This window comes from Danio aesculapii, chromosome 2 (genome assembly GCF_903798145.1).
Source record: "Danio aesculapii chromosome 2, fDanAes4.1, whole genome shotgun sequence".
Lineage (NCBI taxonomy): Eukaryota > Metazoa > Chordata > Actinopteri > Cypriniformes > Danionidae > Danio > Danio aesculapii.
The window spans coordinates 44,094,788-44,110,965 of NC_079436.1; the positions used below are offsets into that span (position 1 = coordinate 44,094,788).

Here is a 16,178-nt window from a genome sequence, read left to right on the forward strand (position 1 = left end):
GAAGTCAATTCAATTTAATTTAATATTAGTTGAATTGTCTTAAGTTAAATATATTGAATTCTTTAAGGCAGCGACTCAGTGTTTACAGTGCAATTAAGGACTCCTTACACCAGATGGCCTTATATGTGCTTAACCATTTGATACAACACATTTATGCATGCAGATGTTGGTGCACTGTTACTACTATATGCTGGTGCACTTGCATTTAATTCATTAATTTTCTTTTTGGCGTAGTACCTTTATTAATCCGGAGTTGCTACAGTGAAAAAAACCGCCAACTTATCCAGCATATTTACGCAGTGGATGCCTTTCCAGCTGCAACCCAACACTGGGAAACACCCACACACTCTTGCATTCACGAACACTCATACACTATTGCCAATTGAGTTCAATAGTATAGTTTTCAACTCACCTATATTACATGTCTTTGGACTGTGGGGAAACGGGGGCACCCGGAGGAAACCCATGCAAGCTCCACACAGAAATGACCCAGCTGGGGTCAAACCAGCGACCTTCTTGCTGTGAGACGATCATGCTACCTACTGCACCCCTGTGACGCCCCTTTTGCATTTAATTAACATTTGTAACTTAGATAGTTAACTTTACTGTAACCCTTCTAATCCTTACTCCTTAAACAAACTAAACCTCAAACCCATTAGCAGTACCTGAGGGAATTTTCCAGAATATCATGTCATTACAAAGTATTAGTATGAAATAGTTAATAGTTTTTTTAAACACATTTTTAATCATAATAGTTTTAATAACTCATTTCTAATAACTGATATATTTTATCTTTGCCATGATGACATTAATAATATTTGACTAGATATTTTTCAAGACACTTCTATACAGCTTAAAGTGACATTTAAAGGCTTAACTAGGTTAATTAGGTTAACTAGGCAGGTTAGGGTAATTAGGCAAGTTATTGTATGATGATGGTTTGTTTCTGTAGCCTATCGAAAAAAAAATAGCCTAAAGGGGCTAATAATTTTGACCTTAAAATTCAAAACTGCTTTTATTCTAGCCAAAATAAAACAAATAAGACTTTCTCCAGAGGAAAAAATATTATCAGACATACTGTGAAAATTTCCTTGCTCCGTTAAACATAATTTAAGAAATATTTAAAAAAGAAAAAAAATTAAAAGGGGCGCTAATAATTGTGATTGCAACTGTATATTGAAATTAATAATAATAATAACAATAATAATAATAATGATAATAAAAATAATAATAATAGCCACTGAAATGAGGTTAACCCAAATGTATATTTATTTTGAAGTTAACAAGGGATCTCTTTTTGTAACAAAAGCAAATACTGTCTAAACAGACCATCAAACAAACGGAGCCCACAATGATGATGATCTCAGAGTTTAGTCCCGTTCAGATGACATCATCGGCCATAATACAAATCAACATACATGACAGAATAGCTCCACATGATATGAATATTTATTCAAAAGGAAGACTTATCATTCAAAAAAAGAAAAAAAAAGAGAAATAAATCTAACAAAAACTCCATGAACAAAACAATACTTTTGAGCGTTCCTGCATCTGTTTTGTTGGGCCAGTGTGTGTGGAAAACAGACACGCAGTAGATGCATCTGTGTTCACTCGAGTGTGTAGACTGTTCAAGGCAACACTAATCACGTGAACTCATTGATAATCCAATGATGAAACAAAAGTCATGGAAACTAGCAACTACACCTTCCAGCCTACGACATAATAATAATAATAATAATAAAAAAGATTGAAAAAAAGATGGAACATAAAATTACAAACAACAGTATATGCACATCTACAGCAGAGTAAAAGTAAACATAATTTAAAAAGTAAGCACTGAGCTGATTACTAACTGGAAGTTCTACTGCTTGAGAGAGAGAGAGAGAGAGAGAGAGAGAGAGAGAGAGAGAGAGAGAGAGAGAGAGAGAGAGAGAGAGCGAGTGTGTAGGAATATAATGCAACATCGCCATCTGGTGGCGGTCGGCTGTAAGTGTTCACATCAGGAGCTCGTGGTCTGCAATGAGGTGTGTGGAGGGAGTGTGAAGGTAGAGAACGGGTTTTGGTTGTAATTGGTTAGTTGCCGGTTGGTTGTGACCTACATATGCGTTTAATAAATGATCCTGTCATCCTACGTGAACAAATAAAAAATAAGCTTTAATATTAGCTCCCATTCATATGGCAGATGTAATTTAATGCAAGCTTTCTTGCTTTTATTGGGGCCAAATTACACTGAAAAAAAATATTCTTTGGATACATTTTAAGGTAAGTGGTTGCAAACAATTTATATAAGCTGGATTTAAACAAATAAAATTTAGTAATGTTCAACTTAATTTGTTTGTTTATATTCAGCACGCATCAACTGTTTGCAAGCACTTACCTTAAAAAAATTAGTAAATCCATTTATTCATTAATTCTCCTTCGGCTTAGTCAATTTATTCATCAGGGGTCGCCACAGCGGAATGAACCGCCAACTTTTCCACCATATGTTTTACGCAGCGGATGCCCTTCCAGCAGCAACCCAGTACTGGGAAACACCCATATACACTCATCCACACACATACACTACAGCTAATTTAGTTTATTCAATTCACCTATAGCGCATGTCTTTGGACTGTGGGGAAAATTGGAGCACCCGGAGGAAACCCACACCAACATGGGGAGAACATGCAAACCAGCAACCTCCTTGCTGTGAGGTGACAGTGCTAACCACTGAGCCACAGTGTCGCCACCTTAGTAAATCCAATTAATAATTTTTTTTTCAGTGTACAGTATTACTGAAATGAACATTTGTTTAGCTGCTGTGATTTAGAATTAAGCAAAGATTTTATTATTCAGTTCTTATCAGACGTTTTAGTATATGAGCCACACTTATCTCAAGATTAGAAAGAAAAGCTTGTGATTTATTCAACAATTGTCCATGTTTAGGACAAGAAAACGCTGTTATTTTAAAATGTTTGATGCTACAGTACAAAGTAGAGTCATCCAGGCTGTGTTTCATTCATTAATTTTCCTTCGGCTTAGTCCCTTATTTATCAGGGGTTGCCACAGCAGAATGAACCGCCAACTTATCCAGCATATGTTCAACACAGCGGATGCCCTTCCAGCTGCAACCCAGTACTGGGAAACACCCATACACTCTTGCATTAACACACATACACTAGGGCCAATTTAGTTTATTCAATTCCCTTATATCGCATGTCTTTGGACTTGTGAGGGAAACCGGAGCATCCAGAGAAACCCCACACAAACATGGGGAGAACATGCAAACTCCACACAGAAATGCCACCTGGCCCAGCCGGGACTTGAACCAGCATCCTTCTTGCTGTGAGGCGACAGTGCTAACCACTGAGCCACCGTGTCGCCAGCTTAGTAAATCCAATTAACCATTTATTCAGTGACCAGTATTACTGAAATGTACATTTTATTAGCTGCGGTGATTTAGATTTAATCAAAGGTTTTATAATTCGGTTCTTGTCAGATGTTTTAGTGAATGAGCCGCACTCATCTCAGTCACATTTTGTCAAGATTAGAGAGAAAGCTTGAGATTTATTCGACAATTATACATGTTTAGGACAAGAAAACGTGATCGTTTAAAATGTTTATGCTACTGTACAAAGTAGAATCATCTAGACTGCATTTCATTCATTCATTTTTCTTCAGCTTAGGCCCTTATTTATCAGGGGTTGCCACAGCGGAATGAACCACCAACGTATTCAGCATTGGGCATTCCAACCACAACCCAGTACTGGGAAAAATCCATACACACTCATTCGCACACATACACTATGACCAATTTAGTTTATTCAGTTCACCTATACCACATGTCTTTGGACTATGGAAAAACCGGAGCCCCCGGAGATAACCCACGCCAACACGGGGAGAACATGCAAACTCCACACAGAAATGCAACCTGGCCTAGCCGGGACTTAAACCAGCAATTTTCTTGCTGTGAGGCAATAGTGCTAATTTCTGAACCACCGTGTTGCCCTAAAATAGTAATACAGGTATTGTAAAATATAAAAAAAATTGTAAATAAATAACTGGCCACTTTCCGTAATTACAGCAAACGTTATCGTAACTTAAGCACAACTTATTTAATAGTAAAGTGTGTAATTTATGCACAGGTGAACTAAACTGCATGTCATTGGTCGAATGTCATTTAAATATCAGGCATTCATGATGCTTAAAAAAACATGCTTAAATATTTTGACAGCACCACAGAGTCAACACATGAATGCCTTATTTACTGTTGATTCACATAGGAAAAGGGGTTTTAAATGTACTTAATTACATGAATTAATTAGTTATTAGATGAGTAAAGGCTGATTTATACTTCTGTGCACCTCTCAAAAAAATGTAACTAAACTTCGCAATGACGCGTAGTGCAAGCACTGTGATCGGTCGGCTTGGTAGCGTTGACGAGTGTGGGTGGGACGTGTCGAGTCGAGTGAAGGAGCTCTGGATGGAAAGTTTTGTTTTGCGTTTTACCTTATGATTAAAGTTGTTGCACATCCGCCGGTTCCCGTCTCTGAATGAGCGAGTTTTAGCTTCTTGTACATTAAGGTAGCATCTTGAAAAAACAAAACACCAGCGAAGACACTCGACACAGAGGAACATAAACACCTGTTCAGCTAACGTTTCGGAAGTGTTATTGCAGAGCAACTCAAACAGCACGCAGAAGTATAAATGCACGGCCACGCGCAAGCCATGCGCCGTGGTTCCCGCCGATCACTCAGAAGTATAAACCAGGCTTAAACCCTGAAACTCCCTCCAAAAATCACCATAATCTGTGGTTTGTAAATAATGTATTTTTATGACTGCAAAAATGAGGAAATTAATAGAGTTGTGGATATGAATAGAGCAAGGATTTGAGATCAGAGAGAGATAGAGAGAGAAAGAGAGCAGTAGTTTGCATTACCCTGCTTTTTTTAGAGGAGATTCATTCCTGAAGGTGGCGTGAGTGAGCCGATCACTGGGCTTGATACATGACAGGTCAGCATCACAATCAATGAAATGCATTCAGATTGATGACCTCAAAATAAAAAAAAAAAACATAACACTAATAATCTTCCCGGGGTGATGAAATGACACTAGACTGTTGCACCAACAGTAAACACCAGAAATCAAACTCGAAGAGAACGCAATTCATACAAATATTACTGAAGTTTTCATAACACCATGTATTTTTTTTCCTATAGTCCAGATATTTTGTTTTTTATCAACTCGGCATTTCCACGCATGTAAGAAAACCAGGCAGGCTCAGAGAGTATATACTGCAATATCAGACAGTGAGGGTTAGAGAGACAGACAGAGAGAGATAGAGAGAGAGAAAGAGAGAGATGGAGGATATATTTACAGCACACTGAGTAAAAATGATGCTATATAATCATATATATGTACTGTATTTATAAATTTATATCAGGGGTCCCACATAATGATTGCAGGGGCTGCTGTTTTCACCTGGTTTTTGTGTGTGTGCATGTATGTGTGTGTGTAACACTGATGTGATGTAAATGAGTGTGTGTGTAACACTTATGTGATGTAAATGCATGTGTGTGTGTGTGTGTGTGTGTGTCTGTCAGTGATATTGCAGGGTCTAAATTCAATTTAGTCTAACGTTTAAGATGCTTTTAGTTCAGTGTGTGTTTTGCATGCGTGCCTGTTATGCGTCGGTGTCTTTCAATGGGTTTGGGATCAGACCGTGTGTGTGTCCTGAAAGTTCATGCATGTGCACTTCAGTGCGCACATCTGGACCGCTAGAAAGGAATCATGGGAGACGAGGGAAGTGTGTTCACTGTCATATTGCCTTGATGTATCTCTTTTTATTGTTTACGTCACGTCGGGTGTGTTTGCTCATTATGGTAATGAAGAAATGTGTGTGTATATGTGTGTGAATGTGTGTGAAAATGAGCCCACGCGCCAGTGCGTAACTCTCACTTCCCTGTCCTGTGTGTCGAAGCTTATTAGAGGTCCTTCAGTCCCAGCAGGTCAACACTTTTTTTTTGTTTGTTTTTTTATTTTTTCCTCACATATTTGCTCTCTCGTTTGCCATCCCCGTTTATTTCCCCGTCAGGCTGAGTGAACTGAAGCGTGTGAAGGAAGAGGGTACGGAGGGATGGATCTCTAGATGAAGTACTCCTTCTTGTCATCCACCCCGGAGTGGCCTCCTTCAGCATTAATGATGGCTGTGTCTGCATCCGGAGCGTCGTCCGATCCCTTTGCCTCATGAGTCAGGTATGTACCTGAGAGAGAGACAGACAGAGAGAGACTGAAACATTCAACCTTTCAGGTCAAGTCAAGCTTTATTGTCATTCTGCTGCATGTGTGGACATAGAGAGGAACAAATGTTGCGTCTCACAGGACCACGGCGCTACATAACTAAACACAATCATAAATATGAACACGACACTGGACATAGGAGCTATTTTAAACCTATACATAACTAAGATACTGGAGCGGTAATCTAACTATACATATACACTAACCGGCCACTTTATTAGGTACACCTGTCCAACTGCTCGTTAACGCGAATTTCTAATCAGCCAATCACATGGCAGCAACTCAATGCATTTAGGCATGTAGACATGGTCAAAACAATCAGCTGCCGTTCAAATCGAGCATCAGAATGGGGAAGAAAGGTGATTTAAGTGACTTTGATTGTGACATGGTTGTTGGTGCCAGACGGGCTGGTCTGAGTATTTAAGAAACTGCTGATCTACTAGGACTTTCATGCACAACCATCTCTATGGTTTACTGAGAATGGTCCGGAAAAGAGAAAATATCAAGTGATATCCAGTGAGCGGCAGTTCTGTGGGCGTAAATATCTTGTTGATGCCAAAGGTCAGAGGAGAATGGCCAGACTGGTTCGAGCTGATAGAAAGGCAAAAGTAACTCAAACTCGTTGCAACCAAGGTATGCTGAAGAGTATGAATGCACAACACGTCGAACCTTGAGGCGGCTGGGCTACAGCAGCATAAGACCACACCGGGTGCCATACCTGTTAGCCTGTTACAATTCGCACAGGCTTGCCAAAATTGGAGAATAGAAGATTGGAAAAATGTTGCCTGGTCTGATAAGTCTCGATTTCTGCTGCGACATTTGGATGGAACCTGGACCACAAAACCAATGTCTTATGTGGCAATAATATTAGTGGTAATAGCCAAACATATATTGTATTGGTCAAAATTATATAATATTAAGTAAACATGATGTTTCATGAAGATACATTGAACATTTTCTACTGTAAATATATCAAAATTCTATATTTGATTATTAAAGTGCATTGCTAAGAACTTAATTTGGACAAATTTAAAGGCAATTTTCTCAGTATTAAGATTTTTCTGAACTCTCGGGTTACAGATTTTCAAATAGTTGTATCTCAGCCAGATAATATCATATCCTTAATATCATATCCATGTGCAAAATATACATCAACAGTAAGCTTATTTATATAAATCTCAAATTCCCCCCAAAAATTGGATGCTTGTGGATGTTTTGTGGTCCAGGGTCGCATATCACAACATTCATTAATTCATTTATTTTCCTTTGGCTTAGTCCCTTTTTTCATCAGGGGTCGCCACAGTGGAATGAACCACCAACTTATCCAGCATACGTTTTACATAGCAGATGCCCTTCCAGCTGCAACCGAGTACTGGGAAACATCCATACACTCTCATTCACACACATATACTGGCCCAGCTGGGACCCGAACCAGCGACCTTCTTGCTGTGAGGTGACAGTGCTAACCATTGAGCCACCGTGTCGCCAATCACAATATTGTATAGACATTTTTGATCACTATTTCATTCTACTTTGCTGATTTGTACTCAAGAAATATTTCTAATATCAATCCATTAATCAAAGGCTGCTAAAAATACAGCATTACAATCAGAGATTATATAAAAGCTATATTTAAAACATAGAAAATAGCTATATAAATTTTAAATATATTTCACGAAATCATTATCATTATTATTTTATTAGATATTTTTACTGTATTTATAATTAAATAAATTGAGCTACACTAAGATAATACAGTAGATTTTATCCTAAAATGTGGAGAAAAAACCCTGAAAACGTGCTTTCAGCTAGCCACAGTTTAATGTAACTTAAAAATTGAATAAAAAGAATACATATCATAATATTGTGTGCTGATTCTGATCAAGAAACAGTGCTATTATCAATCTATTGATTAAAAAGACTGAAATAATTGCTGTAAAAAGAAATCAGCATTACAATCACAGAAAGAAGAAGATATCTATTTCAAATGTAATAATATTTCACAAAAGTATTAATTATTCATAAAAGTACTAACTATTTGCAATTATAATCAAATAAATTGAGCTTCGGTGAGAATAAGAGATTTTATTCTAAAATATGAAACAAATAAAAATTCCTTAGGTGTTTCCCAAATAATTTATCATAATATTCATTCATTCATTCATTCATTTTCCTTCTGCTTAGTCTCTATTTCAGAGGTCGCCACAACGGAAAAAAACGCCTAATATTCCAGCATATGTTTAACGCAGTGGATGCCCTTCCAGTCGCAACCCAGTACTGGGAAACACCCATACACACTCATTCACACACACACACACACACTCATACACTACGGCTTTGTTTACCAACCCTGTTCCTGGAGGCACACCAACAGTACATATTTTGGATGTCTCCCTTTTCTGACCCATTAACTTCAGGTGTTGGAGTCTCTTCTGATGTTATGATAAGTTGATTCAGGTGTGTTTGATTAGGGAGAGGTTGAAAATGTGTACTGTTGGTGTGCCTTCAGGAACAGGGTTGGGAAACACTGCACTACGGCCAATTTAGTTTATACAATTCACCTATAGCACATGTCTTCGGAAACCGGAGCACCCAGAGGAAACCCACACGAACACAGGGAGAACATGCAAGCTCTATACAGAAATGCCAACTGGCCCAACCGGGACTCAAACCAGCGACCTTCTTGCTGTGAGGCGACTGTGTTAACCACTGAGCCACCGTGCCGCCTTAAACATAATATTATTATTGGTTTCTTTTTTTGTTGCTTCTATTTTATTTTATTACCATGATTGCAGCAGGCTGTCATTTGAATATTGCATTTTTCTCTTTCAGCTGTCTATTATTCTGCATTTACTGTACACATAAATATTTTGATATTTCACATGAGTTTGTTGTTTACATTTACCGACTCATCCGTCTGTGTTTACACCAATACCTCACCAAAGGGAATATATATGATCCTCCTATGCGCAGCTGCATTAAATCCTTGTTCAGCACTATTTTTTTTTTCCCTGGCATGAAAAGCGAGCTGTTTTTTCCCAGATGTATAGTTTCTGACAGTTTTTCAAGAGCTGTGCGTTGTAAGTCACATAAAGACGGAGGGAAAGCTGTGATGATCTGTTTACAGTGTCCCTCTGTGCAGTCACAGTCACACAGTCTGTCAGTCTCTGTCAATTGCAGCTTGCACTCTGCAAAATAGCTGCTTTTAAGGGGACATATGATGGAACACAACAGTTTTTTTTAAATAAAAGAAACTGATGTACTGATGCTGACGTCAAACTTTTCAGCCCCTTCCCCAGTGTACTTACAGGATAGTCTGCTAAACTCTAAAAATAGCTCTTTCTGGGAGAATTCAGGACTTGTGTAGCAGTTCTTGAGTTAAGATGAAGTACACAAGTGACGTGTTTCACATGATCACATTTTCATTTTTGTTAATTAAATCAAGGCATTCAGCTTTTCTGTTATAATGCAAATTAGCACCTGTCTTATTTTTTGGCGACTTTGTCACAAGACATGAGCAGAAAAGCTAACACTCTGTCATCAATGCATCATTTGAGTGTGCAATAATCTTATCCAAGTGTTAAAACATATTGCCATATCGAAAAGAGATTTTTTAAATGAAATCAGAACAAAATGTGTCTTTTCTTAATAATAATAATAATGCATTAATGTGACATGTCACTTCATCCAAATGTTATAACTAGGGATGCTCATAATAACTTATTAACCATTAACCGAAAGGATGCGTTTTTTTATTTGATTAATGCTATCAGTTAAACGATAACAATTTTTATAATTTTTTAAAAAAGTTTGGCTGCATAAATGTGCAACACATATTTGTTAACTCGCAGGATTGTAACATGTGCAACCACACGTGCCTACAGACGTATTTTGCCAAAGAAGCTAAATTAAAGAAGAATATTGCTGGTCACAGTTTGACAAAGACAAGTTGATGCCAAAGCAGTACTGATGCTGATTTCCTCTGTCTTGAATCTGCGTCTTAAACACCTCCGTTTATTTGCACAATTGGAGAAAGAAGCCGCAAAACTAAACTTTCCGAAATGTGATCTGCTTTGTAAACAAGCCAGCCACAAGTCGGAGTGTTTGGGTTTTCTTTCCATCAGAGCGCGCTATGGCACCGCTCATAAACACAACAAATAGGCTATGTGATTATTTAGTGTACAACCAACAAACCAACCCTTTTTCCATTTGGAAATTTACAGATATTAATAGTTCTTATAAAATATTCATTTTTTTTAAATAGCCTACATCGCCTAATCTACAAATCAAACAAATCCAATGATTTTCTTGATTAATAATGATAAAGATAATTCTGCACCAAACTGAGATTTTCATTTTACACCTTATAAAACATGTATGCAAATTAATGCAATATCAAATCTGAACAGCAAAATTGTTATATGCTATAGTAGCCTATACTTTATAAAAAGTCAACATGTGCGCACCTTGTCATTGTCTCCCATCGCAAGCAGCACGCACATGAACCAAGAGTGAGACAGAGAAAATAAAAGCACAGAATCTCTAATGTAAGATCGAACGCTCAAGACAAAGTCTTTAAACTAATAACTTCTATTAAAAATGTTGACAGAGGTTTGTGATATAAGAATTACAGCAGAGCATTAATTAAATAATTTTAAATAGTTAAAAGAATAAAAAATATAGTCCTGCCCTAGATATTTTTCTCTTAAATCGCAAATTTAGATTACAAAATCCAGCAAGATATTGGATATATATTCATATTGACCAATGAATATACATTTCTAAACAGCAAGGTCATAAAGTGTGAGTGAGTGTGTGTACTTGATTGTCTTATAAGTTGACAGACTCAGCAGCTGTTTATTCATATTTCTCTTTTTCATTTTTCCCCCAACCCATTTTCAGTGCACCACTGCAGCGAGACACGTGACTCATTTACAAGTATAATGTCCCAGTCAACAATGAGATCTTGAGTCAAGCGTCCACAATGTTTGTTGATGCTTAAATTGAAAGACAAAATCTGTGAAAAAATCGTTTTAAAAAAGCTGCTGATGGGGCGATTGCTGCCAGACCCTCTTTCAGGAATTTGAAGACAGTCCCAAAAGGTTATAAAGAGTGTGTGTGTGTGTGTGCAGTCTCTTTGTGTCTGATTAGGTCTCTGTGTGTGTATGTATGTGAGTAAGGGATTTCTTTGTCTGATTTGCCTTGTATGTGTGTGTGTGTGTGTGTGTGTGCGTGTGTGTGTGTGTGTGTGTTACCTTTGTGTCTGATGAGGTATCTGCCGAGGACAAGGAGGAGACAGAGCATAATGAAGACAATGACAGCGACCACTCCACCAATCACAGCATGGTCGACTCCCGAACTGGTGGACATCGCAGTGGGGTCTGCGGAAGGGACAGACAGATAGACAAACAGACAGCTGCTGTAGACAGTCACGACCACGCACAATCAGAATCACTTCAACAATACACACCAGGCAAAATCAGAGAAGACTCTGAGAGAAACTTCAGCTGAAACTGACAAACTGTACAATTCTTATTCATCTCAACCTCGTTTTTTTTTTATTTTACAAAGGTGCCGCATGTACAGTAACTTCGGGAATCCAATCTGTGTTTGATTCAGAGAGTCACAATGCGATGGCGTGAAGCTGAATGTATTTTGATTTGCTTTTGTCCTTTATATATGGATGCTGTGCAGCGAATGGAAATGTGTGTGTTTCTCAGAATACTTCAGGTTGAATGCTACAAAATGACTTGAATGACTGATGGAATGTTGCTGTAAGTCTATTCAGCAGTGCATTTACCATAAGTATTGTTATCCAACGACTCGCAACCATAGTTTCTTCTCAAAAAGCACTATAAACTCACGGATTAGAAGCAGAACCTCTTGCAAAAATGGCTTCTAGATTATAGTGGCTATTAGTGGCACATAGTAACTTCATGCGTTTTTCTTATCAGAGAGATAAACCATTTATACAAACGGTTTCATTTAATAAAAAAATGTGTCTTCCTTCCTTCCTTCCTTCCTTCCTTCCTTCCTTCCTTCCTTCCTTCCTTCCTTCCTTCCTTCCTTCCTTCCTTCCTGCCTGCCTGCCTGCCTGCCTGCCTGCCTGCCTGCCTTCCTTCCTTCCTTCCTTACTTCCTTACTTCCCAGCAGGTACACAACATCATAAGACTTTAATATCATGTTAGATTTAGGTTGTGATGTTGAGTGACCAAAATTCAATGTGTAGCCAGCCTCTAAAGACAATGTTACTTTGATGTCCAATAATGACGTCAAACGACATTGATATTTGGTAGATTTTAGGTAATGTTGGAATGTGACCAAAATCCAACATCGAGCCAACATCTTAAACCAACGTCATATTGACATCAAATACTGACATTTATTCATCATGTATGGCAACCGAAATCTAATGTCTGATAGACGTCATAGTGGTAACGTCCACACAACATCAAGCTGCAACACATTAGATGTTTATATTTGGTTGATTTTTGGTTGGTTCTTTCTTTCTTTCTTTCTTTCTTTGATTTTTTTATTTTGATTTGATTCTTTTGAATTGATTAAAAACATGGCAACTTCTATAGAAAATATTCAATATATAATTTACAATCACAACTGTTTCTTATTCATTGTACAAAAAACAACACTGATAAAAAGTCATTTGAGCTGTTTCAATTTAATCAATGATGAATCATCTAAAATATCTCCAAAATACACCCTTTTAAATATTTCCCTTAAAATATTTCCAGAATAAAACCCCTCTTTAATATCATTTAAAAATACACATTCTATTAAAATATATCGTCAAAATATTCTTACACAAGTCACAAATAAGTTTTTCTTCCCCTTTCAATAAATAAGCGTGTGTAAATAAATGTGTCTGCTAAAGGGATAGGATTTTGATCATTGGGCTACAGTAAATGCAAATTTATCTAGCTTATGTTTACTAAAGTGTTAAATACAACACATTTTAATGATTATTTTTTACAGAAATGTAAGTTTTTATGTCTTATTCTGCAAATAATTTTTTTGCAGGCTTCACTAGTGTTCCAGTTAAACATCATCACAAGGCAGGATCTGTGATTATGGCTATACAGGCTAAATGAAACATGATACATGCAAAACATCATTCAGAAGCGTAACAAAAAACTATGCCACTGTAAACAATGAAATATTTTTTCTATTTTTACACCACTGATGTGTCTGTTTTACTAATATTGCCTTTTTTATATTAATTTTTACATTTAAAGACTGTTAAAAAAATAGAATGAAATGAAAAAATTTAATAAGATGAAACAAACATCCCAAACTGTCATTTATGGCATTGCATTGAGTGTTATATCTGACTATGTCAAAAGGCCTATAACCCACTCTCACATGTTTTTTTTCTTTTTTTACATTTTGGGAGAAGTAAAATAGATATAAGTGCTTTTGAACAACCAGATGCATTTGCGTCTGACCAGTTTTGTCTGAAATGCATTCCAGACCACCTCCTGCAGTGGTTTGATTGATCGGATTTACTCTATATCCATCTCGAATGCATTTCAGAGGGCATTCGCAACTGCCCTTTTCACAATTGAAAAAAAAAAAAAAAACAGCATGAAGCGACTAGGTGTAAACAGACCCAGACAGATTGATATATATTTACCAGCCACTATATTATGTACACCTGTTCAAATTTGTGTTCATGAAAATATCTAATCAGCCAATTAAACGGCCACCAATTCAGTGTATTTAAATAACAACGATCTACTAAAGTTTAAACCAAGTATCAAAATGGAGAAGAGAGTGATTTAAGTGACTTTGAAAGTGGTTGTTTGCGCCAGACCCGCTGGTCTGAGTGTTTCTGAAACCACTGATCTACAGGGATTATCACATACAGCCATCTCTAGAGTTTACAGTTAATGGTCTGAAAAGGAGGAAATATGAAGTAAGTGGTCAGAGGAAAATGGCCAGACTGATTCGAGCTGATAGGCAGGAAACACTAACTCAAATAACCGCTTATTACAACTGAGGTCGCCAGAAGAGCATCTCTGAAAACACTAAACAGATGCGCTACAGCAGCAGAAAGCACTCCTGTCAGATAACAACAGCAAACAGAGGCTGCAATTCACACAGGCTTACCAAAACTGAACAAGAAGATTAGAAAAGGTTGTCTAGGTTGTCTTCTGCTGCAACATTCAGATAGTTTTGACAGAATATGGCATGAACAACATAAAAACATTCACTGCAAAAAGTGAGTAGTTGACTTTACTTTAGAAAATTGAGTATTACATAAACAAAAAAGTTAGTAAACTCATTCTAACTTGAAACTGGTGAGTTGGCTTAATTTAATCATGCACATAGTTCATTTATTTAATAATTTTAATGATAATTTTAAAATAATTTTTAAAGATTTACTCACTATTTTTAAGTAAAGTCAACTAATGGCTTTAAAAGCAATGGGTTATCCTTCAGGTTGATTGAGGGTTAATACTGTGGGGTGTTTTTCCTGGCACTCTTTGGGCCCTTATAGAGCATTTAAATACCACAGCCTAGAGGACTGTCCAGCAGACCATTTCCATTGTTTTGATGGCCACTTCCCAGCAGGATAATGATGTCACAATGCTCAAATCATCATTATTTTATCAGTATGTCAATATAGACCATAATCTCTGACCAATGCTTCCAGCACATTGTTAAATCTAAGCCACAAGGAATTAAAGTAGTTCTGAAGAGAAAAGACGGTGCGACCGGTATTAGAAAAGTGTACCTAATAACGTGGCAGGTCAATATATACATTTTAATCAGTAAATTTCAGCATGTCAAATCATCATTATTCTATCAATATAGACCATAATCTCTGACCAATGCTTCCAGCACATTGTGGAATCTAAGCCACAAGGAATTAAAGCAGTTCTGAAGACAAAAGATGGTGCGACCGGTATTAGAAAAGTGTACCTAATAACGTGGCAGGTCAATATATACATTTTAATCAGTAAATTTCAGCATGTCAAATCATCATTATTCTATCAATATAGACCATAATCTCTGACCAGTGTTTCCAGCGCATTGTTGAATCTATGCCACAAGGGATTAAAACAGTTCTGAAGACAAAAGTTGGTGCGACCGGTATTAGAAAAGTGTACCTAATAACGTGGCAGGTCAATATATACATTTTAATCAGTAAATTTCAGCATGTCAAATCATCATTGTTCTATCAATATAGACCATAATCTCTGACCAGTGTTTCCAGCGCATTGTTGAATCTATGCCACAAGGGATTAAAACAGTTCTGAAGACAAAAGTTGGTGAGACCAGTATTAGCAAGATGTACCAAATAAAATGACTGATCAGTATATATATTTTATTCAGTAAATTTCAGCATGTCAAATCATCATTATTATATCAATATGTCAATATAAACCATAATCTCTGACCAGTGTTTCCAGCTCATTGTTGTATCTATGCCACAAGGAATTAAAGCAGTTCTGAAGACAAAAGTCGGTGCATCCGGTATTAGCAAGATGTACCAAATAAAGTGGCAGGTCAGTACATACAGTTTAATCAGTAAATTTCAGCATGTCAAATCATCATTATTCTATCAATATGTCAATATAGAGCCTAATCTCTGACCAGCGTTTCCATTGTTGAATCTGTGCCATAAGGACATTAAAGCAGTTCTGAAGACAAAAATTGGTGTGACCAGTATTAGCAAGATTTACCAAATAAAGGGACTGATTAGTGAATACATTTTTATCAGTAAATTTCAGCATGTCAAATCATCATTATTCTATCAATATAGACCATAATCTCTGACCAGTGTTTCCAGCACATTGTTGAATCTATGCCACAAGGGATTAAAGCAGTTCTGAAGACAAAAGTTGGTGTGACCGGTATTAGAAAGGTGTACCTAAAAA

At 37.0% G+C, this 16,178-nt stretch overlaps 1 protein-coding gene across 4 annotated transcripts in view; it reads right to left on the bottom strand.

Moving 5' to 3' along the window:
- Nucleotides 1–1,246: 1,246 nt before the first annotated feature.
- The window catches only part of cadm3 (cell adhesion molecule 3), a 143,531-nt gene continuing 128,599 nt past the window's right edge, over nt 1,247–16,178 (bottom strand). For all 4 annotated transcript variants that reach the window (XM_056480391.1, XM_056480386.1, XM_056480378.1 and 1 more), the window contains 2 exons: nt 11,535–11,660; nt 1,247–6,242 (listed from right to left, as the gene is read on the bottom strand). In XM_056480391.1, coding sequence (XP_056336366.1) covers nt 6,124–6,242; nt 11,535–11,660 — 245 coding nt within the window. In that variant the 3' untranslated portion in view covers nt 1,247–6,123. The remainder of the gene's footprint in view (nt 6,243–11,534; nt 11,661–16,178) is intronic.